This window comes from Chlamydotis macqueenii, chromosome 1 (genome assembly GCF_036417535.1).
Source record: "Chlamydotis macqueenii isolate bChlMac1 chromosome 1, bChlMac1.mat, whole genome shotgun sequence".
In the NCBI taxonomy this organism is placed as follows: domain Eukaryota; kingdom Metazoa; phylum Chordata; class Aves; order Otidiformes; family Otididae; genus Chlamydotis; species Chlamydotis macqueenii.
In genome coordinates, this window is record NC_141556.1 from 85,918,060 (window position 1) to 85,945,287 (window position 27,228).

General features: G+C 40.2%; 2 protein-coding genes across 4 annotated transcripts; both read left to right on the plus strand.

The window, feature by feature from the left end:
• Window positions 1-795: 795 nt before the first annotated feature.
• Window positions 796-5,624, plus strand: TMEM139 (transmembrane protein 139). Its single transcript, XM_010115329.2, has 3 exons — window positions 796-1,080; window positions 2,129-2,437; window positions 3,833-5,624. Exons 2-3 carry the CDS (start codon window positions 2,190-2,192, stop codon window positions 4,239-4,241), a joined length of 657 nt encoding a protein of 218 aa, XP_010113631.2. The 5' UTR covers window positions 796-1,080; window positions 2,129-2,189; the 3' UTR covers window positions 4,242-5,624.
• Window positions 5,625-6,739: 1,115 nt separating this feature from the next.
• On the plus strand, window positions 6,740-25,904 carry CASP2 (caspase 2). 3 transcript variants are annotated; one of them, XM_086759468.1, is made up of 11 exons: window positions 6,740-6,996; window positions 7,153-7,303; window positions 13,357-13,524; window positions 15,228-15,303; window positions 16,764-16,858; window positions 18,407-18,583; window positions 19,800-19,928; window positions 20,380-20,470; window positions 22,948-23,097; window positions 23,189-23,298; window positions 23,894-25,904. In XM_086759468.1, the coding sequence occupies exons 2-11, from the start codon at window positions 7,154-7,156 to the stop codon at window positions 24,026-24,028; spliced, it is 1,281 nt and encodes a 426-aa protein (XP_086615594.1). In that variant the 5' UTR covers window positions 6,740-6,996; window position 7,153; the 3' UTR covers window positions 24,029-25,904. The 3 variants fall into 3 exon arrangements, with proteins under 3 accessions (XP_086615594.1, XP_086615610.1, XP_010119496.1); XM_086759484.1 differs by having other exon boundaries at window positions 6,747-6,835; XM_010121194.2 differs by lacking the exon at window positions 6,740-6,996 and having other exon boundaries at window positions 7,027-7,303.
• The last annotated feature ends 1,324 nt before the right edge of the window (window positions 25,905-27,228 follow it).

Genomic DNA, 27,228 nt, shown 5'->3' on the forward strand with positions numbered 1-27,228 from the left:
CATTGGGAAGCATTTCTTTACCTAGAGGGTGGTCAAACACTGGAACAGATCACAGAGAGGTGATCGATGCTGCAAGCCTGCCAGTGTTTAAGAGGCTTTTGGACAATGCCCTTAATAATGTCCTTTAACTCTTGGTCAGCCCTGAATTGGTCAGGCTGTTGGACTAGATGGTCGTTGTAGGTCCCTTCCAACTGGAACTATTCTATTCTATTCTATTCTATTCTATTCTATTCTATTCTATTCGCAGACACACACTAAAGGTTCAGATGATAACAGATTTCACAAAGTAATTCAGTACCTATTCTGTTGCTTAATAGCACTCCTCATTCCCAGATACATCAGGGAGTAAAAAGGATTTTAACTCAGCCCTCTGCAAAATAATAACCCATTGCCTCCTTTTTTCCTTTTGTTTGTAAAATTAAAGAGGGCATAAAACAACATCTGACAAGCACCACCCTATCAGGATGGAAAAATGTATAGATTTACATTTTACAGAACTCATAAATAGATTTATGTGTGGGCCATGTGATGTGGGCTGGGCCAGCAGTCCTTCCTGCTTTGTGAGGCAGAGATCAAGATTCCTCTGCTACGCAGCAGGGGGAGAACATGATTTTCAGGGCAGAGTTTCTCTCATTGAAGTAAAGCAGACCAAACAGATCCGACACAGGTAAGCGCTCTCCCACTGCTCATTCCGCCCTCTTTCCTAATGAGTTTCCTGCTTTTGCGGGACAGACCTACAAGAGCTGCAAATAGTAGGAGGTATGTGATCGTCTAGAAATTGTTTTGGATTCAGAACCTGGAAAGATGAGGTTCTAGTTTCCCACGCAAAACTCGTACAACGGGATCTTCCCATCGTTTGATACCTTCCAATATTCACTAGCTACCGGCTTTTAGTTTCAGAAGAGATCTTCATTGTCTCCCTACAAGAAAATTCAGAAGAAGGAAGGGAGAGTTTTTACTGGTGTCCCATCCTCAGGTCAGAAGGGAAAGGAGCAGGGACAAAAGAGCTTGCACATTTTTCCTTGTGATGAAGAGAGAAGTTAAAACATGACTGTTCCTATCCACCAAAACCTTTGTCTGGTAAGTATATGCTGAAAGCTGACAGTAAAAAGGTAATGAGAAGGTAATCTGTTCAGAAATAATCTTCTTTTTTTCTGGCATTTGTGTATATAAATGTATGTATTTTTGCTGTAACAAGGGAACACATTTAGTGTGCAAAAGCACACAATGTAACATGGAACTACATAAAACTGTGTATTTGTTTGGAGATGCATATTCATTAAAAATACGCTTTTCCTTCAGACGGGTCTTCATTAAAACAGTGGGATATATGTATGTTAGTATAACACATGCAAGATGACTCCTTAATTATGGTATTTCTTGAATACCACAGATCCCTCGTATTTATTCAATATTGACTGCACAGTGACAACTGCTGTCTCTTTCACAGAGATGATGGGGTTTGGAATGGGGGGATAGGAGTGGCTCTCATGTTTTAGGATGGTGCAAAAAAAAGCACATCAACAGAAAAAGAACTGAGGATATAGGCAAATATTCAAATGCATGCCTACACAAAACCAGACATACTGCAGCTATATCTAGAACCTAAAGTAATGTTATTGCTGTAACGCTACACTGAAGTTAGATGCTCAATGTACTGGGGCAGACAGCCCCACTAATAAGGGTACTTTTCTTCCGGGATCTGAGCGCATATCTGAACTTTCATTAGGCAATGTACAAATGTCCTAGAATTAACCTTTCAAGTTATTCTGCGTTTCACTTTCGTAACAACCTCAAATCTGCATTCTAGACTGCTCTAAGTTCTATTAAGAAGCTAGGCCTTCTTAGATACGCCTGGCAATAAGTGCTGATGGTCTATTTATGCATTTTATGTCTTGCAACTGTGTGTCCAAGCATCTCCATTGTTCAAAATGCATTCACATAGGAAATACATTCACATTGGTATGTATTTATGCATAGATTTCCCAGGCTTATTACGTTTGCGCATAGCTGCATGTTCTCATGATGGCATTTACTTGAGCATGTATGTTCTTATTTTGGTCATGATCCTGATAATGTGTTTGTATGTGCATGTTTCATGTTGAAAAAACTATTCCATCTTTCACAGATGTCTGTCCCCTTAACTGATCATCTGTTCTCAACTGTCTGCTACCACCATCTGTACTACCATGTGGTTAGAAACACACTGGAAGAACATCCGCCAAGCCTTGTTGCTTCTTTTCACTGCTGCTCTTCTCATTGGGGTCACCATGCTGGCCATTTCATCTAACATCAACCCAGTAGGCTATTTCTTCCTAGGGGTAGGGGGAGTGTGCCTAGTTGGCTATTTGCTGACTGTGTTTATCGAGTGTTACCTGAAGAACCAGCGCCGACATGATGCAAATGAGATACCTCCGAACAGACAAAGCCACGCAGGGTAAGCAGCAACCTGGTTATTCCTCTTACTTTAACTCTCCTCAGATTTGGGCATTTTACATATTGTTTTGCTGCTTTTCCCCTAGGGCACCAAAACCAGACTCCATTCCAGAAGACAAAAGTTCTTTTTAGGTTGTTTTCCTTCACTCTTCAGGTGGAGGTTGCAAATCTCTATGTCACGCGTGTCCTGTATCTTGTTCAATATGTATTTTCTTTCCCCCTAGGTACTGATCCACTAACAATTTCCAAGGTTAAACGTTTTATTTTTCTTTGAGTAGTCAAGTTTTGCCAAACAATGAGTCAGACAAGGAAAAAGAAAAAATGCTGAAGCAGTACTGCATCTTAGCTGGGTTTAGGTCTATAAACCTTATCTCCAGAGCAACTGTTCCTCAGCAAACTTTTAAAAAGGAATGTGTAACTGGGTGTGTTTCCAGTCTTAAAAACCCAACTTGACACTAATAAGCCCTGATTTTGAGAGGCTCGGAATACTCCCACATCTTTTTGGCTTCATGTACTTTTGCAGGTTCTCAATATCACCTAATTTAATCCCAATTTGCCTACTTTAGTTTAAGAGTTTAACTTTATTTGTATCTTTGCTTCTTTGTCTGTATAATCCAGATAATCATTATCCACATCCATAAATTACTTGACATTCTCAAATACAGAGTGTTGTAGGAGGGCAAAAATGTTATTATGTGTTTATTTTTAGAAACAGTACATAAAAAGAAGTCTATATTGGGCTTTGCTAGCTCGGGGGCATACCAGAAGAAAATTAATATCTGTTTATTTAAAAATAGACCTCAAAAGGAAAAATGTTTCTAAAGTAACATTTTTCTCTGCAGATAATCTTTTTAAAACAGAATATTTAGTCCTTGTTTAAAGTAAATGAAAATACTTAATCTTCTCCACTTCTTGAAAATAGATGAACATTGAGCTATTGTATTAAAAAAAAAAAACAGGGTCCTGTTTTATTTTGAGAAATAATTAGTCGTTACTAATTCTTAGTAATACATTTTAACTGGTAGGACATTTAAAATGAAGGACATCATCCTTATGGGTGCCTTCCAACTTGAGATATTCTATGATTCTATTATTAAAGCTAGGCCTAAGACACTGAAACCCAGTGTGGGTTTTTTTTACTTATTGTCAGGAGTGTGGGAGAATGGTCAAATGAGTCATTATCTAGACCAGCAAGCAAGAAATTAAGTTGGCTGGACAAGTGAGCTGAGCCAGTGGCAGAATATCACGTACAGTAATACCACATGCAATATCCTGTCTCAGTCACATCTATTGATGGTAGCATGGTCCCTACAGTACATTATCCAGACTACCTGCCTCTGTGTAAACTAAGCTGTAAAATAATGAGTGTAACTGCCACTCCTCTCTTTGCACATAGGGTGAACGCTGCCTATGAAGCACCCACCTATGAGGAGGTGATGACCATGTCAGCTCCAGCAATATGGACAATTCCATCCAATCCAGGCTTAGTGCCTTCACCACTGAGTGAGCCTCCTCCTTACAGTGTAGCTACTGAATCATCTGCCCAAGAAGAGATTATGGTGGAGGCTCTCAGAGTGCCAGTGGCATCAGACACAAGGCACAGCTCTGAGACAGACACAGGCTCTAGGATGCAGTTGCAGCTGGTGCTGCCCCCAAGACTGCAGCGGTTTGTTTCGGACATCCATGAAGTGAAAGGTGTTGAAGACAGGTTTGAGCCACTGGAGCCACTCACTCCACCACCTGCTTATGAGAGTGCCATCAACGATGAGGTTTTTGAAGATGCTTTCCAGGCCACCTCCATATGACTAATTTCACCTTCTATGAATGCAGAACCAAATCCTCACCTCCTGGAAGGAAGGTGAAAGAGCTGAGATTTTCCACACCTGAAACTGTAAAAGTTTGTCTCGCCATTCTTTGAACCAGAGCTGAACTACAGACACAGCTTCTGATCTCACTAGAATCTTTTTGCACAAAATAGAAATCAATGCAATATTTTGTCTCGGCAGATACATAAAACTACTATGTGGAAAGCTGTGTTATATACAGCAACCATTCTCAAATTGGAGATACACCTTTATGGGGGAGGAGAGTGAATCATGAGAAGAGACAAGGTTTCCAAAGGACCTCTGTAAAAGGACTGTAGGATGCAGCCAGGAGAAGCTGCCTCAGAACAGGGAGGAGTAGAAACGCCACTAAGTAGGTTCTGCCTATGCATTACAAAAAACAGTATTGCTGAGAACTGTGCAATCACCAGCCACCCTAGAGTCCCTACTGAGAAACTGAGGCAGCTGTTCCCCAAGCTGCTGTTTTGCAGCAACACAATTTTATGGTCTGCGCTGTTTGTTGATACCCCTCTGGCTGTACTTGCTCCATGTCCTCAGCTGTGCTGCAGCAGAGTGTGACTGAGGGGAGGGTGGCTGTCTTCATCTGGAAGCTGGCACCCCTCGATGCCTATCATTTGGGGTTGAAAAGCTGACAGCAAGCATGGCACCATGAAATGACTTCTGTTGCTCACAAGGTTCTCATCCCACCAAGCCTGCAGGTGGTGGACGAGAGGGAGACAGCAGCAGTTTTTCTCCTGTAAGAGAGGCAGGCAGTGGCATACATACATGTATACGTATCCTCTGCTTGAACCACCAGTCTTCGCAGCTCTACAGCAGGGCGTATTTCTCTGCTGTGCTAGAGTTCCAAAGAGATCACTTGAGAAACTTTATTGTCATCATGGCAAACATTTGCGCAGAAAGGTCAACACTCCTCCAGTTCCCCATAATGATGCTGTGCACAGAGGCTTCTTTCTGGACCCTGGAAAGGGCCAGTCTGTCTGCCAAGACCATGGTTACAGCGGAGAGCACCTGAGACTAGCAGTTTCGAGGCACATATGGTCTTCATCATGAGAGCTCTAGGTTGGAGCCAGATTCTGGCTCTCACTGGTCCGTGATGTTGTGCAGTCTTTTAAAATGGGTGAACTAAACTGATGGGCTCCGCAGCATTAAAGTAGTATGCAGTACGCAAAGAGAACGTTCATGTCTGGTGAATGTCCAAATAATTTAAAAAAAAAGACATATGGCAGTCTGAATCTGCTATGAAGGAGAGCAGCAATCATCACAGCCTTGTCTCATGCAACAGCATCATTTTTAATTCCTATGAGGAATCATCAAACCATAGGCTAGAAGCAAATAAATTATTTCTTGTTGTTTGATTCTTTATAGTTCAAAGGGGAAAAAAAAACCTTTTATGTTGTTTATAAATAAATGGGACTGTGTTAAAAGTGTCTAGTGGCATCATTAGTTTTTCCTCCCAAAAGAAACACTCCACAAAGCCATGCTTTTGCTTGCATTCTGCTTATTTCATAATCTTGGCTTAGAAAAAGGAGAGGAGTTCCATTTCTGTATCTACAGCTGAATCACTTAAATATCATTAACAATGAAGCAGCTATGTTACTCTCTACTATGAGAAACAAATTTGCTGATAGAGGCAATGTGATTTTTTTAAAGTCAGTCACATTTCTGTCCCATATCTGCAAACACAAGAGAACAAACCACAATAAAAAGCAGTACAGATGTAGCACACAAGAACAGAAACCTAGGGTCTAAGCTGGGTAACGCAGGACCAACTTGCCAGCAGTCAAGAAGAAATGCAGGTGAGCAGCACAGGTAAAAAGTAGCAAAAACAAAGACCAAAAATGCCACTAGTTATGATCACTAGCATTTTGTCTTCAGCATCTCTAAGGGTTATTCAAGCCTTTGGACTTGTGTTTTAGCATGTTGATCTCCTGTGCACCAAGGAACAACTATCTGAAGCTTTATATGGCAAGAAATGTACATTTGCTTCTGCTAAAAGGACGCTCGTTGCTTTATTTCGCGTGAACTCTGCATGGCCTGTGCGCTCCCTTTCTCCCCTTTCAATTATTGAACGTTACTTGAGCCCTTTTTTTTATTTTTACTGATTTCTGCTGAAAGGTATGTCAACAAAAAAAAAACATAGGTAACAAAAAACTCAAAAAATAATTTAAAAAAAAATAAACCCCAGGACTGGTACGTTTGCAAGGAAAGCGGCGTACCTGCTAATTCCACCTGCACGCAGAATCTCCCCACCACCGCACCACCCTGATCTCTAAAACTACGAACCCGCCCCCGCGACCCCTCCGGCGTCTGGCCTACGCCCCACAGCCCGGTGGGGCGCGGCCTGCCCGTACCGGCCCCACCCCCCGCGGCCGAGCCCCGGCAGGAAATGACGCGCAGCCTCTTCCGCGCCGTCGACCCGTCGGGGAAGGCGCGCTTGCGCATGCGCGCGGCGGGTGAGGCGGCCCCGGCGCTTGTTTTCCTGGCTTTTCGTGACGGGAGGGGCCGTGGCGCGGGCCCCGGCCTCGGCCACGTGACTGGCAGAAGCGGGTCCCGCGGTTTGAATCTCGGGGAGGGAGAGCGCGCGCGCGCGCGCGCAGCCGCGCGCGGCGGAGCGAGGGGTGCGCGGCAAGCGGGGTGCGCGCGGCGTGGGCCATACGGCCCCCTGCACCCTCCCGCCGCCGCCTGGGCCCCTGCGGCCCGGAGCAGCCGATCCCAGGTGGGGCGGGCGGTGGGGGGGGCTTCTTTCCGCCCCTCGTCGGGAGGCAGCTGCCCGCAGAGGCGGTCCGCTTCCTCCCGAGCGGAGGGTTGGTTGGGAGGGGTAGGGGTGGCTCTCGGCCTTGAGCTTGAGTTCGGTGTCCCCCTCTCCCGCCAGGATGCTGGTTGCCTGCGGCATGCAGCGGTCTCACCAGGAAGCGCTAAAGAGGAACCGGGTGATGCTGGCAAAACAGCTGGTTTTAAAAGAATTGATGGAGCATATGATAGAGAAGGACATCATCACCACGGAGATGATGGAAACGATACAGGTAGGCAGGGTTGTACTCGGCTGCACTGCAGGCTTTATTCCCAGTTAAGCTCAGTGTCGTTCTTGGCAGTGGCAGCACGGTGAAACTCGTCTGTGTGTTACCTGCGTGTTTTAATGTGTTTGTGTTTGGAGAACATGCAAAGCAATATGGGATTTGCTTGCAACACGTAAGCTGCTTTTGGCAATGTGGATTTTGTCTGAGATTTGCTAAATCCTTGGCTTGCATGCTGTATGTAGTTGTGGCAGGCTGCACTGCATGAGTCAGGTGGCATCTTCCGATCCTTTGTTGTCGTTTTGTGACATTTTGTCTCTCTTATTTTTTTTTCCTGTTTGTAGAAGTAGGAATAATACCTATTTTCAAAAGAATACTGTGAGTGTATGTGAAGGAATATATTCTAAACTAACTTGTGTGACTTGTGCACCTTTCACTTGAAGAATTTGTATTTCATAGACTCATAGAATCATAGAATACTTTGGGTTGAAAGAGACCTTTAAAGGTCATCTAGTCCAACTCCCCTGCAAGAAGCAGGGACATCTTCCACTAGATCAGGTTGCTCAGAGCCTCATCCAACCTGTCCTTGAATGTTGCCGGGAATATCCACCACCTCTCTGGGCAACCTATTCCAGTTTCTACTACCCTCATTGTAATTTTTTTTCCTTCTATCTAGTCTAAATCTACCCTCTTTTAGTTTGGAACCATTACCCCTGCAGGCCGTGCTAAAAAATTTCCCCTTGTCTGTCTTATAAGCCTCTTTTAAGTATTGAAAGGCCACAATAAGGTCTTCCTGGAGCCTCTTCTCCAGGCTGAGCAACCCCAACTCTCTCAGCCTGCCCTCATAAGAGACGTGCTCCAGCCCTCTGATCATCTTTATGGCCCTCCTCTGGACTCATTCCAACAGGTCCATATCCTTCTTATGTTGGGGTCTCCAGAGTTGGATGCGGTACTGCAGGTGGGGTCTCACCAGAGTAGAGTAGAGGGGCAGAATCACCTCCCTTGACCTGCTGGCCATGCTCCTCTTGATGCAGCCCAGGATTTCATATGTGTTTTTGCAAATTGTGTGAAGAATCTTTCATGATCCAAGACTCTTAGATGACAAATGCTGTTCATGGACTTTTCTTACTTATCCTGAGCAGTGGGTACTATGAAGAGAAGTCATTGTTAATAGCTTGGTATTGCTCCCAGAGGTATGGTTGTGCATTGAGGACTGTGTAGAATGGAGATACAGATCTTCAAATAGAAAGCAAACTGGAAATGAAATGACTGAAGGTGCAAGTCAGGTGCATCTCAGGACTCAAGTAAACAATTGAGTCCCTTAGATTGATGGTCCTGTCATAAGAACAGATCCTGAGAAGTAGAATTATGAGCTATTTGCTGGACACTAGTGCAGAGGGTATGAACCTGAGACTGAGAAGCTTTTTGAAAGCAATGAAGAAATAAGTTCCTGGTGAATTTTGACTTGCGTATGAAAGATAATGTGAAATTCCTCATGGGACCTGTCAAGGGTACCTGTAATAAATTGTGGGAGATGCAGGCAGTCTTACCTGAAGTAGCTCAAATCCCTAGTGAAAGAGGACAAAGATACAGGAAGATAGTGAAAGTCAGAGAATGAATCAAGAACCGGTTGTACTGGTTTTGGCTGAGATAGGGTTAATTTCTTCATAGTAGCTGTGTGGTGCTGTGTCTTAGATTTGTGGTTAAAACAGTATTGATAACCATTTTAGTTATTGCTGAGCAGTGCTTGCCAGCATCAGGGTCTTTTCTGCTTCTCACACTGCTCTGCCAGCGAGTAGGCTGGGGGTGCACATGAATTTGGGAGGGGACATGGCCAGGACAGCTGACCCCAACTGTCCAAAGGGATATTCCATACCATATGACATCACTTTGCAGTAGAAGTTGCGGGAAGAATGGGACATTCAGAGCTATGTTTGTCTTCTGAAGTTACCATTATGCATGATGGAGCCCTGCTTTCCTGGAGATGGCTGAACGCCTGCCTGCCAATGGGAAAAAGTGAATGAATTCCTCATTTTGCTTTTCTTGTGCATGCAGATTTTGCTTTACCTGTTAAACCTTATGATTCTCCCTGCCATCCTGCTGAGGAGGGAGTGACTGAGTGGCTGTGTAGTGCTTAGCAGCCGGCTGGGGTTAAACGATGACACTGCTGAAGTAGGTTAGTGGTTAGCAAGGATGAAGGTGGTTAGTAGGGATGTTCATTTACTGGCCTGCGTTTAGTCACTGAAGGAGGAGGGAGGGGAGAGGAAGAAGGAGAAGGGAAAAGAAGAAAGCCCTCTCAAAGATAGGATAATGCCAGAGAAAATAGAATTTTTGGGAAAATGCTACTGCACTTAAGTGTTAAACTGAGACAGAGGGAAAGAAGATAAGGCAGTCTTCCTCTACAAGTGTAATTGGGTAAAAGGAGACGCAACAATCCTTGGTAATGGATTATCAGTAAGGAGAAAGGTGTTATGATGGATAAGTGAAGTAAATAGTAACAGCTTAGTGGTAAAATTGTGCCTAATACAACCTACACATGTAACTGAGAGCTTAAATGTATAGAAATAGCAATAGCAGCCTAAGCAAGAGAACAAAGTGAGTTGAACTACTGTTGGAGGGTACGAATCTGGAAATTGCATAAAAATAGAAATATGGCAGAGGTAAGAAGAAGGCATTCGCAATTGCACCAGTGGTACTGCAAAATATGCATTGTAGTAGAAGGATAGAAATGAAGGGAATGTTTCCAGGAATGTACTAGTAACAGTGCTGTAGATCAACAAAAAGTAATATGCATTGAAAGAGATCACTTAAGTCAAAAACACTTTGTCTTACCTTTCATTTTTCTATAGTAAGTCTGTGAATTTGTAATAGTCTTCCACTCTGGCTGAAATGTGAACAAAGGTCTTCCGGAGTGCTGTTAGGTAGCCTATTCTTGAAAATGTATTGTGACATGAACCATTGGGTACCTTAGTGGAAGTAGGAGACAAATGCCACTGTGTCTGATGATAGAGCGTAGGTTTTCCTGGATATTGTAACTCACTGGTTCTATATATTCCCCTATATATCCCCCTAAAAAGTCAGGAAATCAGAAAGATCTGGATAAATAGTTACATTTTGAATGATCTTGTCTTAAAAACACAACAATTATACTGGTCCTGTTGGTTTAATTTAAACTAAACAGAAGAATAAACAAATTGGTTCTGGAAATAAGACACTCCACTGAAATAAACTTTTGTTTATTTAACAATATTTTTAATATAATATATTGCATAATTTATGTAGGGAAAGTAAAATAAACCGAGGAGCTCAGGGAGATGAAGGAAGGATGAAATTTCTTCAATTGTTAGGTGCTAAACAAGTACTGAAACTTTACCATAAGTCAGAAAAAAAGTGGGAGAGAAGGATGTTGCAGGAAGAACCACTGAAAACAAAGGTGGCTCAGCTGGATGAAGAACTCACAAGGCATATGAAGAATAAATAAAGAGTTTATAGGTTACACTGGAGAAGAATTAATAAATAGGAGCAGCTTCGTTTGCCTGAAGTGAGGAGAGAGAGTAGGAGCTGACAGGAATGAGTTTAAATTGGGTCATTCAGAAAGATACTAAACAATTTGAGTTTTTTTCAATTATATACACTTTTAGGAAAGATAAAGAAAAAAACAGTGTTTACTGTGTAGTGAAGATGATGTAAATATGATTATCTAGATGAAGGCTCAGAAGAGAGGGATTTCAAACACAAGGCAAAAATGAGAGTGGAAATAAAGTGGAGCAGTGGAAACAGCCATTTTTACGAGGAAGACCAAAATCCACTTAATTAATGCCTTCTTGTCAGAGCATCAGATGTTCTTCTGGAGCTCTAGGATGGACCTTCAAAAATGCAGACTTGATAGCAAGAGCTTTCTTTTGATTTTGAAACAAGTTGAGTACTCTGTACTGTATTTGAAGCCTATCAGATCGTGTACGTATACCGCTTTAAATGCGCTGTGCTGACCCATAGACAGTAATGAAGAGATCACTGGCTTTGGCAAAGTGACATAAATTTTGATTAGGATGTTTGTCAAGTATATACGCTCTCTCCACAGATTCTGCATGTATATTCAGGCTCAATAAGAAGAACAATACTACGGGATTTTTACAGGAATTCAGAGCAACCAGTTCCTGTTATGCAGATTATCAAACTCATCTGTGAGGGTACAAAAATATATTAAGGATGTATTAGAAAATATAATGGAAGAAGTCTGTCTTATAAAAGTTTTACTTCTGAATGCTTACTGACCATTATTTTGTATAACCTAAATGCGGTGTTGATGTGGAAGTTACATGAGGAGGTACAGCACTTTTGGTATTTAAGGAAGCATTAAGGAAGAATTCTGCCAAAAGCTCACTAGTGTACATACAAAGTGCAGAATATGAACATTATGGAAATTTCTTAACTTTTCAATAAAACTTAAGATCCAGTTCTTGAGGTCAATTTGTATTCTTAATTATGATCTGTGACTTAGATTCATATACTACAAAGACATATAGAGTGGAGAAGATTAATAATCATAAGCTTGTCATAAGCAGCTGCAGTTCTACTAGAAAGGAAGAAACAATTGATAGGTACTTTATCAGCTGTCAATTTACTTTATTGAGTAAAACAAAATTCAGTGGGCTTATGACAAAATAGAAGTGTATGGAACTGGTTGTCTTCTACGGCCTAAGGGAGAAGTGTTACCAGGAGAAAGGGGCAAGTATTTTTATACTTCTGCAAAGGCACAGGTGAGATGATTGTATGCGCTTCTAGTCAACAGTGCTCTGGAACTTGAGATTTCTGTGGGAATAGGAAAGGTTACTTGTATTGTCAAGGGGAAGAGGCCATTTATGAGGAGGCTGAAAGAAAGTGGCTTGTTTATTGTAGCGAGTGGAGACCAATTTATAGAAAGAAGCTTGATAAATAAGGGAAAGAACAGGAGAACACTGAAGTCAAGGGACATTGTTGATACAAAAATAAATGCTGGTGGTTGATCATGAATAAAAATAGCTCTGAAATTTCAGAATAGGTTCATAAGCATTGGATCAATGAGATTTTGCAATATCTTTTCAAACAGTGTGATGGGGCAAAAGCCAAACTACGCTTAACACCAAGCTTGGTAAATTTAATGAAAGAAAGCAGAGGATTTGCACATGTGATTTGAGGCTTTTTTTTCTTATTTTATTGTGGTTGCAAATGTAGTGTTAGGCCTTGATTCTGTGTAACTCACTGACTGTTTCTTATCATCCACCAAAATAAGATATTTTGGATTATGTGACAATTCAAGAAATATACAATGAATTCCACTGAATTGATAAAAATTTATTTTTGATACTCAATATTTTAGTACATGATGTTTTGGTATGTTTTATATCTCACAGAGAAGGCTATTATCATATAAATTATACAGTTTGTTGGCAAATGTCTTGTTAATATTCTAACATTAGAACTTCCTGGGAATGTTTAACAGATATGTAAATTTCATTTTTGGTTGTTACTGTTTCTCATATACTAGTATAAATTGATTTGTTGGTCTTAATCATGGAAGAGTTTGAGTTGGAAGGGACCTTTAAAGGTCATCTAGTCCAACCCAGTCTATATGTATGTGGTATCTTTTCAGAACTGACTGCATAAAATAAGTATTTTACCTAACGCTTTCTGAGAGATTTGCATGTTGGTGCATGAGACCATAAACCATTGGGCAGCACTGGGAACACGTTGTGAACTTTTTGTATTCAATGAGGGGAAATAGATACTATTTCAACAGTAACTGAAAGTGAGTTTAGAGAGAAGAGGGTGTATTACTGTGTGTAGTTATTTATGAGTTTTTGGCTTGCTGTGGTGTTGTATGCTGTCCTCCTCAAGCTAATATGAACAGAGCAGTGGGAGTAAAATCAACTACGAAAAGCTATAAAAATGGATCTAGCACAGCTAAGCATAGTGATGAAACATTTGCATGAAGTGAAAAAGAATTGTTCTGAAGATTCACTGAAAATTAATTGTGTTGAGGTGTTACTTTAGTGTGGATTTTGTTTTTTCTCTATATCTAGGCCAAGTCTGGGAGCTTCAGTCAAAACGTGGAATTCCTCAATTTGCTGCCCAAGAGAGGCCCTAATGCTTTCTTAGCCTTCTGTGAAGCTCTACGAGAAACCAAACAGCAGCATCTGGAGGCAGCGATCTTGAAGACAATATCCAGCCTGAACCATGGGATTGCACGGGTACAACAATTTAAAAAAAATAAAGCAGTTGAATTGCATTTCAGATTGGGTTTGGGCACAAAGTGATCTTTTTCAGATGGGAAAAAAAATTGTTTACAAAGGACAGGATGGGTTTTTATTGCAAATTGAAACTTCTAGTGGCCTTAGCAAAAGCAGAGGGGAAGGAATTTGGGAAGATGAGAATTTTCACACAGAATCACAAGATGGTAGAAGTTGGAAGGGACCTCTAAAGATCATCTGGTCCAACCCCCCTGCTCAAGGAGGCTCACGTTGATTAGGTTCCTGAGGGCCATGCCCACACGACTTTTGAGTATCTCCACAACCTCTGTGGGCAACCTCCTCCAGTGCTCAGTCACCGTCACAGTAAAACTGTTTCCCGATGTTCAGGAGAAACCTCCTGCGTTCCAGTTTGTGCCTACTGCCTCTTGTCCTGTCACTGGCCACTGCTGAAAAGAGCCTGGCTCCATCCTCTTTACACCATCCCTTCAGGTGTTTATACACACTGATGAGATTGCTTTGAGCCTTCTTTTCTCCAGACTGTGAAGTCCCAGCTCTGTCAGCTTTTGCTCAAAGGAGAGATGCTCCAGTCCCTTCATTGTCTCTGTGGCCCTTTGCTGAGCTCTCTCCAGTATGTCTGGATCTCCCTTGTACAGAGGAACCTAGCACTGAACGCAGGACTCTGGGTGCAAGCTTGGCAGAGCTGAGTAGAAGGGAAGGATTATCTCCCTTGGTCTGATCTGCTGCAACATTCCTCCTAATGCAGCCCAGGATACCATTTGCTTTTCCTTCTTTGTGGCAAGGGCACATTGCTGGCTTGTGTTCAACTTAGGGTACACCAGGTCCTCCAAGCTGCTTTCTAGCTGGGTGGCTCCCAGCATATATTGGTGCATGGGGTTGCTCCTCCCCAGGTACAGGACTGCACTTCTCTTTGTTGAAATGCACAAGGTTCCTGGGTGTTCTTCCATCCGACATGTTCTTAATTGATGTGTCATCAAGAACCTTAAATCTGCAAAGAAAATATTTTCTCTGAAATCTTTTAATTTAGTGTTCAATGATTCTCTGAGTAGAAAGCTACTGAAAGCTAGTCTTGTCTGTTGAGGAGAGAGAGACGTTTCTTTCTTTTTTTTGTTATTTTTGTTTTCACTTTTTCAGTATCTGCATTGGACTAAAGGAAGAGTTTAGTAAAGATTCAGTATTCACAGTGCATTGACAAAGGATGGAAACTTGCAGTAAACATATTTTACATGAAGGAGGGAAGAAAGACCAGATATTTTTGAGCAGAGATGTTCCCTTATTAAAATGTAGGATTTATTAGACTACCTTTTCTATTTTTTGTTTTCAGTTGTGCTTTACTGTACAAACAATGAAATCTTGAAAGCAAACAAAAAGATAGGTAATAATTTTTTGACAAGCAAGGAGGATATGATGACCTCAGTGTAGGATTTCCAGTCTGGGGATTTAGGTAGAAGTAGAGATGGGCAAAGAAGGGAAGGAATTTTGCATTGGCAGAAAATGCTGCTGCTATCTTGTCACGGTGTTTCGTTTGGATGTGAACCATAATATTATTTTTTAAGTCATACCTAGGTGTATGTAAATACGTGTATTCTTGTTCCATGATACCTACAGGCTTGTACTGTAGAGAAAAAAAAATAGCTGGTTTATGCTACTCTTTTTTTTTCATGGATCTGTTGGATGTCTTGTAGCATGAAGACTGTAATGGATCAAATCTTCCATTTCCTGCCAGTGAGTCATGTAATTCAAAGAGACCGCGCTGGATTGGTGAGTTGCACGTGATGCTGTAAATACTTGATTGGCTATCTGGTTGGCTGCTTTCTTGACACTTTCTTAATTCGATTCCTAGAATAAGCTTGCTAGTGCTTTCCTCATCCCAGGAATACAAACCTGACAGTGAACAACTATATTATGATCAGATTCAGGAGGCAGAATTAGGCTACAAAATGGAAATGAATTAGCATATTGGAAGACAGAGCTCAATCAGTTTCTAGTCACCTTTATTTATTCTTACAGGAAGTTTTGTTGCTTAAACAGTACATGTCAGTAAAAATTTAGATTTTTCACAGATTTTCTTCTTTGTTTAAGATCTGTAATAGAGTTTAATTAACTAGAGCTGTGAAAAGATACTGATTTTGGGCAGTATTCCTTAACTTAGACTTCCTTCTTAGCAATTAAGTTTAAGTAAAAGACCTTATATATGTTATATGGGCCCAACATAGATTTCTGTAGCTTCTGTGGAGTGCAGCAAATCAGCTTTTCTTTAGCAAGCATTTGTGACTTAGATTAGGAAACTAGTTGCTGGAATGAATCTCCTTGCTGTTTTTTATGTTGGCTCTGGTAATGCCTGGAGTGCTCATGTTCCCTAGCCATAGCTTTAATTGTGTTCTGGTTACTAGGAGCTTTTTCTGGTGTTAAAGAACAAGTGTCTAGATTTTGAAGGCTTTTTTTCTTTAGGTGCAGAGGTTTTAGGGTTGGGTTGTTTTGATTTTTTAGAGCATATGTTTCTCCAACCAGGAGAGCCATGTCTAAAAGGGCTGAAAAAGGATTTCAAAGGAGATCATTAATGCCATTAGCCCCATTTCTTCAGGACAGGGGAGTGAGTGTTTTTCTGCAAATGGCAAATAGTTGATTATCATTCCTCTCATCTGCTGTGATCCTGAGGAAAGAGTTGTTCAGAGGCAGATAAACAAAAAAGGACATTGCATGTTATGGAAGTTAGAAACATCTAGTTTGACCACTTATGCATGTGTTCAGCAAAAAATAAGTGATTGTATCCAGTGAGCATGGGATGCCTTTTAGGAAAGGAAAAGCACTGCTCTATTTGAATATTTCTAGCAATAGTGAAACTGTGAAAGAAATAACATACTGTACAAAATGACAGAAAGCACACGGCTCTAATTTTAGATGAGAATTCTGTTTTCATACACTGTAGAACCAAATTTGCTAGGCCTTAAATAGGCTAATCCACATACAAGATAAAAAAAAGAAAAGTTACCAATTAAAATTTTAAAAAATAAGTATACCATTCCAGTACTTTTGGTTTTTTTCTGCTATGTTTCATGGTGTGTCTGTAGTCCCTGATCAAGCAAAACTTTTAGAGGTATGAATAGCATAACACAGGAATATGCCTAAGACCATACTTCAGAATTTGCAAGATACTACCTTCATGCAGAGGCTTTGTAGTTGGTAATTTTTATTGTTATTGATATGTTTGTTTTACATAGAACAAGTGGAACATTCCTTGGATAATGGAGATGGTCCCTCAGTTCCTCCAGTGAAGTACTGCACTCCTGAATTTTATCATGATCATCAGCACTTGGTAGGTAGTTGGTAGAGAAGATCTCCTTAAGAGGTGAAAAATGTGAGGTCTTTGGATATATGAACTGAATGCGTGCTACTTAAAATTGAGCGGAAAAGCATCCTTCGTTGGGGTGAACATCAGTGTTTTGCTGTTTGTGTAACTGAAAGATATTACCAGTCACATTCAGTTTGATGTAGTTCTCATTTAAAAGTATCAAGAAATTCCGAGAAGTTCTGCAACTCTATACAAATCTGTGTCTCTGGTTTTTGTTAATGAAGAGCTACCTGAAATGCCTTCTGTTGCTCTGTGTAAGCTGTCAGTATTAGTGCCTCATATTTGTTTATCTCCATTTTCATCTCATTCTGTGTGATGACACACCCTACACATGACTGTAAGGTACTAGAACTGTGTTTCAACTAATAGTCGCAGTCCTGACTGTTTTAATTGCCAACTGTACCCAGAAGAGTCTCTTGTTAGGGTCAAGAACCAGATCAGGATTCTGTGCTGGGTAGTACTGGGTGGAGCAACTTGAACTTCTAATCTTCTGTGGTATTTTAAGTTATGTAGATAGTCTGATTACTTTTTGTTTATTTTGTTTGTAAAGCATAGGTTGTGGTGGGTTGGGCTTAAGGAAAAAAATAATTTGGCATAATGGGGCAGACATTTTACTAGGGTTACACCATGTGCTAATACTTGACACTTTTGTCACAGGCTCTGTGTACAGCAAGCCAGATTTCTTTTTTTTTTTTTTTTTTTTTTTTTTTTCTTTTTAATTGTCTGTTGGGGAGACCAATTGCCTTGGTTAGGCAGCATCAGTGTGAGTTTGACTTGGCTCCTTTTACATCTGTGCCTGGATTTACTATATTTGATATGCTCCTTTGTTATTAAATTTCACTTCCAATTTACAGGAGTGTTAGTAACTGAGTTGTTGTTGTTAGAGTGGGAGAGGCAGAGAGGGAACTTAATTTGAAGACACCCCTGTTAAATTAGTTCTTCCCCTGTTGACCTTTTTTTCCAGCCGCATAACTTTCAGGATCAGTGACTGACAATCCCTTGCTGTTACAATTGCATTCACATGCTGCTTTATATCTCTGCTCCAAACAGCAATTAAGAAACATGAGCTAAATTTTACATAGTGTTGTCCTAAGGCCTTTGATGGGGATGACAGAAGTATGTGGGGCTGTGTTGAGGTGAGGGTGAGGAAAAGGAAAACAATTAGCAAGACCTAATTCATAGTTTTAAATGTATAAGCTGCGTTTCTTTTAAAATGAGAAATAAGGCAAGCTAGTATAACAACTTAATAATAGTGTTGTAGGATCGTCAGTTGTGGAGACTTGAAAATACAGTTGTCTTTGGGACCTTCTGCAATACAAACATTTGTTTTATTTATTAAAAAAAAACCCAAACAACCAAAAACTTCAAAAATTTGACCTCTACTGGTTTTGTGCCTTCTCAGTCAAGAAATTATGCATATCATATTAAGCTGGTATGTAGGGATTACTGTTAGATTAACACTGTTATTTCCTTGTGTAGTGTAAATTTACCGATTTTAAATCTTCTTCTCAGGCATATAAACTGATATCGGAGCCTCGAGGCTTAGCACTTATTCTCAGCAATGTTCATTTCAGCAGTGAGAAGGACTTGGAGTATCGTGCTGGGGGAGATGTGGACTGTGCTTCCCTGGAGATGCTTTTCAAGCATCTTGGGTATCAAGTGACTGTCTTTCATGATCAAACTGCACAGGTAAGGGAGATCCCAGTATTTCACAATCAGTGTGGATGAGAGTTTGTAACTGTTATGTAAACATCTTAAGAGGTTCCCTTTGGTATAAGTAAGCTTGAAAAGGAAGATGTGCGTTGTCACTTACAAATAGAAAATAAGACTAAATGGGATGATGCCTTCTAGCATACTGACAAATATGAAAAAGTTCGGGAGGCAGAGGACTTAAAATGGTAAATAAGATCACAGGACAAGAGGTACTACTCTAGTTTGATCCCTTGTAGTGCAAGGGGTAAGACTTTCTAGACCACACCTGGCATGTATCCTAAAACTACAGATTACTAAAGTCTCCACTTTACTCTAGATGAACTTTTAGGATAGCAGAACACTGGAAAAGTCTAACTTTGCAAATATTTGACCTAATCTTTGCAAGTGTAAGTGATGTTTTCATGTCCTTTCACTGATAGAGTCAATTGCCATCGTATTTATCAGCCCTCCAGTATTTATGCAGTTAAGTTCTACTCTTTCAGTCTTTGCTTTGCTAGAGAAGTGCCTGTGCTTCACTTAGGAAAATTAGTGGTGTTCTGTGACTGAGTGAAGCCACTGTTTTTTCCCTAGGAGTGCAATTCCTTCCTTCTCCAGCCTCATTTGTTACTCCTTTTAAATCCCTAAGAAACCAAGTGGTACAGAACCTGTTAAAGAGTGTTTTATTCAAGAAGGCAGCTTTGCCACAATATAATAAGACTTCTGCACCTGCTGTGTTGTGAAAATTCCGTATGTTTTCCACTTCAGATTTTTGTGTTTTGATCACTAGTGTTTGAATGCCTGAAGTACCGGAGTATGTATCTGTTAAGTTGCTTCAATATCCCAGCCAGACTCAAGTGGCAATGTAAAACCTCTGTAAAATTATCAGTTGATTTCTCCTATGTTGAATCCTCATGTACCAACTCAAATAATTGCTGCATCCCCCTGTTGGCCACTGTAGAAATGTAGATGTCCTAAGTGATTCTTGCTTCACAGTCTTGTACTTGGGATTGAATATTGCATTAAAAACTGAGAATATTTTGCTAGATTTTTTTTTATGGAACACATCTTATGTCTTGTAAATTTGATGTACATGGAGTTTATTTCGTAACAGGAGGGACTATTTTTGGTTTTTGTGTACCTTTCAGTTTTTACCTATAAATTTACCCACTTTTCCTGTTTAAGTCTGGAAAGAATTTTTTTCTCTCTCTTCCAGGAGATGCAGAATGCATTGGAGAGATTCTCTAAGCTACCAGGTCATCGGGATGTGGACTCCTGTATTGTAGCTTTACTTTCCCACGGTGTGGAGGGTGGGGTTTATGGCAGTGATGGCAAACTACTACAGGTATATTCCTGTATCCTGCTGTGTTGTTGTAGGTTATATCTTGGAAAGTAACAATGAAAAGACAAAAAAAAAAGTTAAAATGAAAAAGTGAGAAAGTGAAGTGATGGGAGACCAAGGATTTACATTTTTTAGAAGGGAAAAATTAAGAGCTTGTGGGAAGAAAAGGGCAGGAGTCTGTCTATGAGAGGTCTACAAAATTAAAAAATGGCATAGAAATAGGGCAGATAGGAGAAGTTATTTTATTATTTCTGTACAAGTACTAGGCAGAGTGCATGAACTCAAACTAGTGGGAGCAGGAGGAAGGGATGTTTGTGTCACGTGGTGAGTTTGGAGGTAAAGAAGAAAATATCAAGACTGGTGAGGTAATAACCAAAATGCAGGGAAGCAGAGTGAGACTGGATTTGGCTCACAGAAGGCTGCAGTGAAGAATATTTATCTTCTTTCTTCTCAGTTGCAGGAGGCTTTCCGTCTCTTTGATAATGCAAACTGTCCAAATCTCCAGAATAAGCCCAAAATGTTCTTTATTCAGGCCTGCCGGGGAGGTGAGTCCCAAATACTGAAAGCCATGCATTTGGCATGCCATTAAGGCTCATTTTACACACGTACACACCCTCACATTCAACTTGCTGTCAACTCTCCTCTTTGCTTCTCTCAGGTGTAAGTGGGACCCATATTCACCTCCCTCTGCCCTGCTGCTGCCACTGCATCTGTTGCTCTGTAAGTGTCTTTTGCTCTGCATGAGGTGTGTGCATTGACTTGCAGACCCCAGAGCACCTTAGTAATAAAAAGCTCTATCATATCCCACTCATATATTGAGGCTTTCTCTTGCTATGCCTGCAGTAGGGGAAGTGGGGCATATGGTGCATCAAATCGCAGCACAGCATGGAGTGGTACACTAGCACTGGAGTCTTGTCTGAGGTCCTGTCTTTCTCTTGATCCTGGATGTGTTGTATTTCTTGTGTTGTCATCTCTTGAGCTTTCGAAGTTCCCTCCAAGTCTTTTTTTTTCTTTTCTTGTTTTTCCCTTTACCCTATTCTGCTTTTAACCTCCAAAGAACCTTTCGTTACACCCTTTTCCATATACCTATTGTAGTTAACAGAATTCTTTTATTGACACTCATACATCTGTTCCTTTTCCACTCTTTCTGTTCTTACCTTTTGTTTTTAATTCTGTTATTAATTTTCCCTCCTTTTGTAACTAAACACAGTCTGTAACTAACTCCCTTTCAGATCTACTAATGACCAAATTTTTCCCTAAAGTGTTTGGACTTTTTGAGATTGCTGTGAAACTGCAGATAACTTCTCTCTGGAGTATGTCTTGAAAGCTTTGTTTTTTTCCTTCTGATTGAGAAGTTTTTCTAGTGTGTATGTTTTTTTCCCCTTTTCCCTTGTTCTTTGTTATTGCATTCCTTCTTTCATTTTTAGCAGAGCTTTATAGTTTATCCTCTAGCCAAGAGAATGTTTCATTCACCTACTCCTGTTTAATCCCAATGCAGAGAAAAACCTAAAGTCTATATGAAGTGTTTTGCATATCAAAAATATTTGATCCTTCTAAGCATTTGGAAATATTGTAAAGTGTGTGTTTATAATATGAATTGAATGTGATTGCTTTCCTTATGCTATTGATACTCTTGAACAAACGTGAATATGCAGACTCGTAACAGTGTGGAAATAAGTGTATGAAGCCAGAATTGGCAGCTGACCTAATTGGATAATTATCATAGAATCATAGAATGGTTAGGGTTGGAAGGGACCATTAAAAGTCATCTAGTCCAACCCCCCTGCAGGAGCCGGGACATCCCCCACTAGATCAGGTTGCTCAGAGCCTCATCCAACCTGGCCTTGAATGTTTCCAGAGATGGGGCCTCCACCACCTTTCTGGGCAACCTGTTCCAGTGTTCCACCACCCTCATTGTAAAAAAAAAAATTTTTCCTAATATCTAATCTAAATCTATCTCCCTCTGTTTTGAAACCATTATCCCTTTTCCTGTCTCAAGAGGGCCCTGCTAAGGAGTCTTTCCCTGTCTTTCCTGTAGGCTTCTTTTATGTACTGGAAGAATTAGCTTTATTGACTGTAATGTCAAAGTAGGAAGTAAGTAGAATAGTAGATTCTCATCTTGAAAGAAAATAACAAAAAGGCAAGAATATATAGAAAAGCTGTAAAGTGCAGCTTTATTTTTCATACAACATAGCTGGACTATTAAAGTTATTGCCATTAAGCAGTTAGTCTAGATTACAATGGAGACTCTGCGTCATGTAACTAACCAATTGGGAATACCTACGCTTGTCATAATACAAACTAATGAATCCTGGAAAGGACATTAAATGTTCTTCAGGTTTTAAACTAATTTCCATGTACTGGAGTTCTCTCTCTTGTGTTTGGAGTCAAATTATTTTGCATTTTACTATTGTGAAATTTATGCTTTTGCTTGAAATAAGTGATGATATAGTCAGGATTTAGGTGATTTTGTCCATGTTTTCTTGATGTCTTGGAGGTAGACCTTAGCAGCTAAAATTATAGCTCTCATTTGAGTTCTGCAATAAGTAGGCAGTTAGCATTGAAAACTAGACTAGACATTTTTGGGCACTTCTAAGGTAGGTAAAAGTGGAAAATAGAAGCTTTTAGGGCTAGGCATCAAATCCTTCTATGTATGGTGAACAACTATCGGAAACTTCTTTGCTTTGTGGTTATCCTATGATCTTCATAGGAAAGGAGAGAGGAAAAAAAATTAATTGGCATGTGGACTAGCAATCACGTTAGGCTGAGCAGGTCCAGCACTTGTTGCTGTCTGCATTAGTTTGTGCAGAAGAACTTTCAGATGAATTTTAACAGCAGCTGAAGAAGCTTAAAGTTCATGCAAAAGCTTTCTGCTTGGCAGCAGTTGTGGCATTGCTGACCAGAGGCCAAACCTAAGGAAGCAAAGGAAAACTACATCCAGTAATTCAGGATAATTTCTTCTTATTATTTTTTTTCCCTTTCTTTTTCTCCCCTTCCACCTCCTTGTTTATTACCCCCTCAGACGAGACAGACCGAGGAGTGGACCAAAGAGATGGGAAAGAATGGTCAGATTCCTCAGGCTGTGAGGAAAGTGATGCAAACAAGGAAGAAAATCTAAAGCTACGTCTACCTACATGTTCTGATATGATCTGTGGATACGCTTGTCTGAAAGGTACTGGGGAGAGGCCCTAATTATTAAGGCATAAGGAGGTTTTGTGTGTCTGTGTTCCCCAGAAACTTCATCATACACATTTTCTTCTTAGGTACTGCAGCCATGCGCAACACCAAGCGTGGATCCTGGTATATCGAGGCTCTCACCTCTGTGTTTGCAGAGGACTCCCGAGACACTCACGTAGCTGACATGTTGGTGAAGGTGAGCTGGAGTGTCTTTCCTCTCCCACACTTACTGGATTTCTGAAAAGCCTTCCAGTGCTCCAAATTGCTAGAATTAATCTACTGTTAAATCAATTGTTCTTGCCATGTTTGTAGTAAAATTATTACTTCCTTCCTACTGCATGCAGACAGTTCCACAGCCATTTAACTGAAGTAAAAATGCTGTTTGTTTGACTCCTTCCATTTCACTTGTGTGGTCACATGGTAAACTTAAGAATTAATCTGGCTTGCCAATAATTAATTTTCTTCTATAGAAATATCTTTTTTTTTTTCCAGTGGATTAATTCCCTGAACTGACTCTACATATTGGCTACACAAGCATTTGCACTGACATAAGGGAAAGATTAAGAAAATGGAGGAAGAGGGAGTGAAGACAGCAGTGTGACCAGGGCAACTTGAGCTGCTGTGGAACTGCATCCTAGTTCTTTGTCCTTCTTATATTTTAGAAAGAGAATACATAGGAGACTGCTTAATAAGTTAAACAGAATAATCTATGAGTACAGAAAGCAATTACATTTTTTTCTATCTTCTTAATCCTTTCAGTCATTTTGGTTTTTTTTTAATCTCACATCTAGGTGAATAGACAAATCAAACAACGAGAAGGTTATGCCCCAGGCACAGAATTTCACCGCTGCAAGGAAATGTCAGAATATTGCAGCACACTCTGTCGGGACCTTTACCTGTTTCCTGGCTATCTGCCAGGAAAATAACCCTGCCAGCTCAGTTGGAAGAGAGATACTGCCAAAGCTGAACTTTGGGTTTGGATGTCTGTGTTTTTATTCTTATGGGCTGTGACATCAGATGCACAAGCAAGGAATGCTTGTTTATATCTGGCCAGTCCAAATATTGATGTCTTTTTCTAAAATAATCTGGCAACTCTTTGTAATCTGATTCAGTTCAGGGTTTAAAATTATAATATCCTGTCTTATTCCATACGTGTAGAAGTTGATGGAAAGAGGATCAGCACCGGAACTGGGAAGGAGTGGGACATCCTTTGGAAAGAGACATAAGGACATTTGTAAGCAAAGTGAATGTGAAAAGGCTATTCATACAAATTTTTTAAAAGTTAAACCTTTCGGAAAGGAAAAATGTTCATAAAATGCTACTTATCTTATGCTTTTGTTTTAAAATTTTTAAATACTTTCTGCCTGGTTCTTCATGCAGGACGGTCAGCTTCTGTGCACATTAGAAAAGGGCTCCCTTGTGAAGAGAATCGTTCCCTTCTCTAAAATGGAGTGTTATTGTTTTCAGTACTTGACACTTTCCTATCTGTCTTGATAATTTAGAAGTCTGGTTTCACACATTCCTTCTGTAGCCAAGTTATCAAGACATCCCAGGTTATCAACAAAGCAAATAGCGATCCAGTATTTCTCATACAGAGAAATAAGCCTCTGTAAACTGCCCCAGAAATAGTTTTGAATCTAGAAATTCTAAATCGGCTCCCCATAGTCCCAACAGTGAATAACTGCACAGGTTAGTTTTGATGAATTTATTTGCCGTAGTGCCTGTGTGTCACAACAGGCATAGCATTCAGACAATCTACCACCTTCTCAGGAATCTATAAATTGCACTGTACAACTGCATCCCTGATACCCTACAGCCTTGTAGTAAAGGATTTTTTGTCTTTTGTTTAATTAACAAAAATATTGAAGGCAGCTCTTTACAGTCTAAGCATGTTGCTTGGATTATTTATCACTGCAGTTTGTTTCCCTTTTAAATGAAAGGGAAGAGTTTCACATTATTACCCTGTTATGTGAGTTTTCTTTCTTCAGCTATGATCATTTAAGGCTGTTGAGCTAATACTGTTTGCAAAGTATCATTTGAACTGGTCAATCAGAAATGTGGCATAATTCACCACTTCTTTTGGGCTTTTCCTACACAGTCTCCTCATGCTGTAATTTGTCTCTTGCTTATGTCCAATTGCAGTTACTCCCATTTGATGTGATGTGGAAGATGGGCATTTTTCTTTTTTTTTTTAATTTTCTTTTTTTTTCATTTTTGTGCTAGAGCTTAATCCTGATATACTGGGTTACATACAGACTACAATCTGTTCGCTAGTCTCAGTCTTCTCCATTCTGTGGCAGTAAGTGGGCATAGTTGCTGGCTTACTCTTTTTATGTAAGTGTGGCTTTTAAAATATATTTTCAGGGTAGAATTATGAATAGGAAGCACAAAGGGTTATGGAGGGAGGCTGGAAAATTAGGCATGTGCTTTTTTTATTGTTCTGCTTAGGAAAGTGAAGGCTGTGTTTCCTCCCACTGACAAAGGTGCAGCATTAATATGCATCTTGCACTTACCTTACACATAACGTGATAAACAGAACAAGGAACAAACTTGCCAATTGGTGCCTTACTCTGACTGGCTGTTGTACCTCCCTGGAGTATAAAGACTTTCTTCCTGAGTGCTCCCTCTTTGAAATGGTGCAATATTTTAGATACATGTATTGATGAAGCAGTCAACTTTGATGGATTAGATTTCTGTAAGATTGCATCAAGCTGCATTATCACTGCCATTTTTGTATGTACTTTTTGTATACTTGTATTTTACTGCCTTGAGGTGTTGAAATAAAGAATTATTGTTTGATTACTCTGTGCAGTATCTTCCATTTGGAGAGTTACACCTCTGTGCAGAAATGGAGCTTCTTTATAAGAGGATTTTGCATAATTTTTTGAGATAGTACCTCCTAGAGGTGCTTTTGAACTCTTAGGCAGAAGCATGCTACTTGATAGCTGCAGCCAGTGTGGGCTGCTTGTGGATTTTGTTAACACTTGGGCTAAACAAAAGTTAATACATTAATAAAGAGATATGAGGCAGAACCACCAATTAGTAGGCCGATGTTGTATTTCAGCACAAAAAAAATATTTTGACTGGGAACATTGTGGGCTTGGTGTACTCAAAGGAAGAGTTGGTGCCAAAAAGAAGGATTCCTGAAAAAAAGGAGGAGTCTCAGAAGGAGGACAGGCCCAGAAAGAAGGTGAAGACAGCAGCTGGAGGAAAGATCCTGGAAGTCAGGGAAGATCCAGGGGATCAGAGAGCTGCATTGAAGTGAATGCTGGGGATGCCCGGAGGCCTTGACCTGTAATGCCCAAGACTGGCATTTGCGAGCAGCTGCATAGCAAGAACCAACACAACTTTCTGCTCTGCCCTTGCAGGCCAGCAATTATCTCACTGCTGGGAAGGGAAGCTGAGACTTAGGTAAGTCACCTGGGAGAAAGCCAGTGAGTGAGCGTGAAATAAGAAGGTAAAAGCTCTGTTCTCACTAGTTGTAAAAAAAACCCACAGTATTTAGATCCACTGGAAGTAACCATTTACTGTCTCATCCTTGACGCCTAGAAGGGTGTTTCTTGTCTTGTAAGCTCTCTTTTTGATCAAAAGAGTACATTGTTTTTGCAATAAGAACAAATTCTGGTACAGGAAATCTAGTAGTAATACTAGCAGTGGAATTGCCAACGGCTATCTATACAGAAAGTGTTTCTAGTGTCTAGAAAATGAAGTAAACAAGATGTTTATAGTTTCAGAGAAATAAGTTTGGAGCTACTAGCATAGTTTAAGGAATGTCTTTAATAGCTGGGATAGCTGGAAAGTGTTAACCACTTCACATTTTGGCTCAAAACCAAAAGAATAATAAGGTCAAAAGTTTTGGGTTTTGGGACAGGGAGTGAAAACAGTGAACAGGATGTAGACAAGGTATTTCACAAATCTTGAGTTGCATGAAAATAATTGTATTTATTAGTAGAACAATTTAGTAAATGAATATAATTGCAGCAATTCTAAACTGGTTTTGTTTCCCTATTTGTCATTATGAAAAGTAATAGATACTCACAGGATTTGACTTTGTAAAAATAGTCATTGATCTCCTTAAAAATTAGGATGTTGTGATTTAGCCCTGATCGGGTCCAGACTACACAGT

Excerpts from the sequence above, each read along its gene's own strand:
- CASP2 (XM_086759468.1), top strand. The coding sequence starts at position 7,154 with ATGCTGGTTGCCTGCGGCATGCAGCGGTCTCACCAGGAAGCGCTAAAG. Across the intron at positions 7,304-13,356 it reads AGATGATGGAAACGATACAG|GCCAAGTCTGGGAGCTTCAG; the intron begins GTAGGCAGGGTT and ends CTCTATATCTAG. Across the intron at positions 23,098-23,188 it reads TGGATACGCTTGTCTGAAAG|GTACTGCAGCCATGCGCAAC; the intron begins GTACTGGGGAGA and ends TTTTCTTCTTAG.
- TMEM139 (XM_010115329.2), top strand. The coding sequence starts at position 2,190 with ATGTGGTTAGAAACACACTGGAAGAACATCCGCCAAGCCTTGTTGCTT. Across the intron at positions 2,438-3,832 it reads AACAGACAAAGCCACGCAGG|GGTGAACGCTGCCTATGAAG; the intron begins GTAAGCAGCAAC and ends CTTTGCACATAG.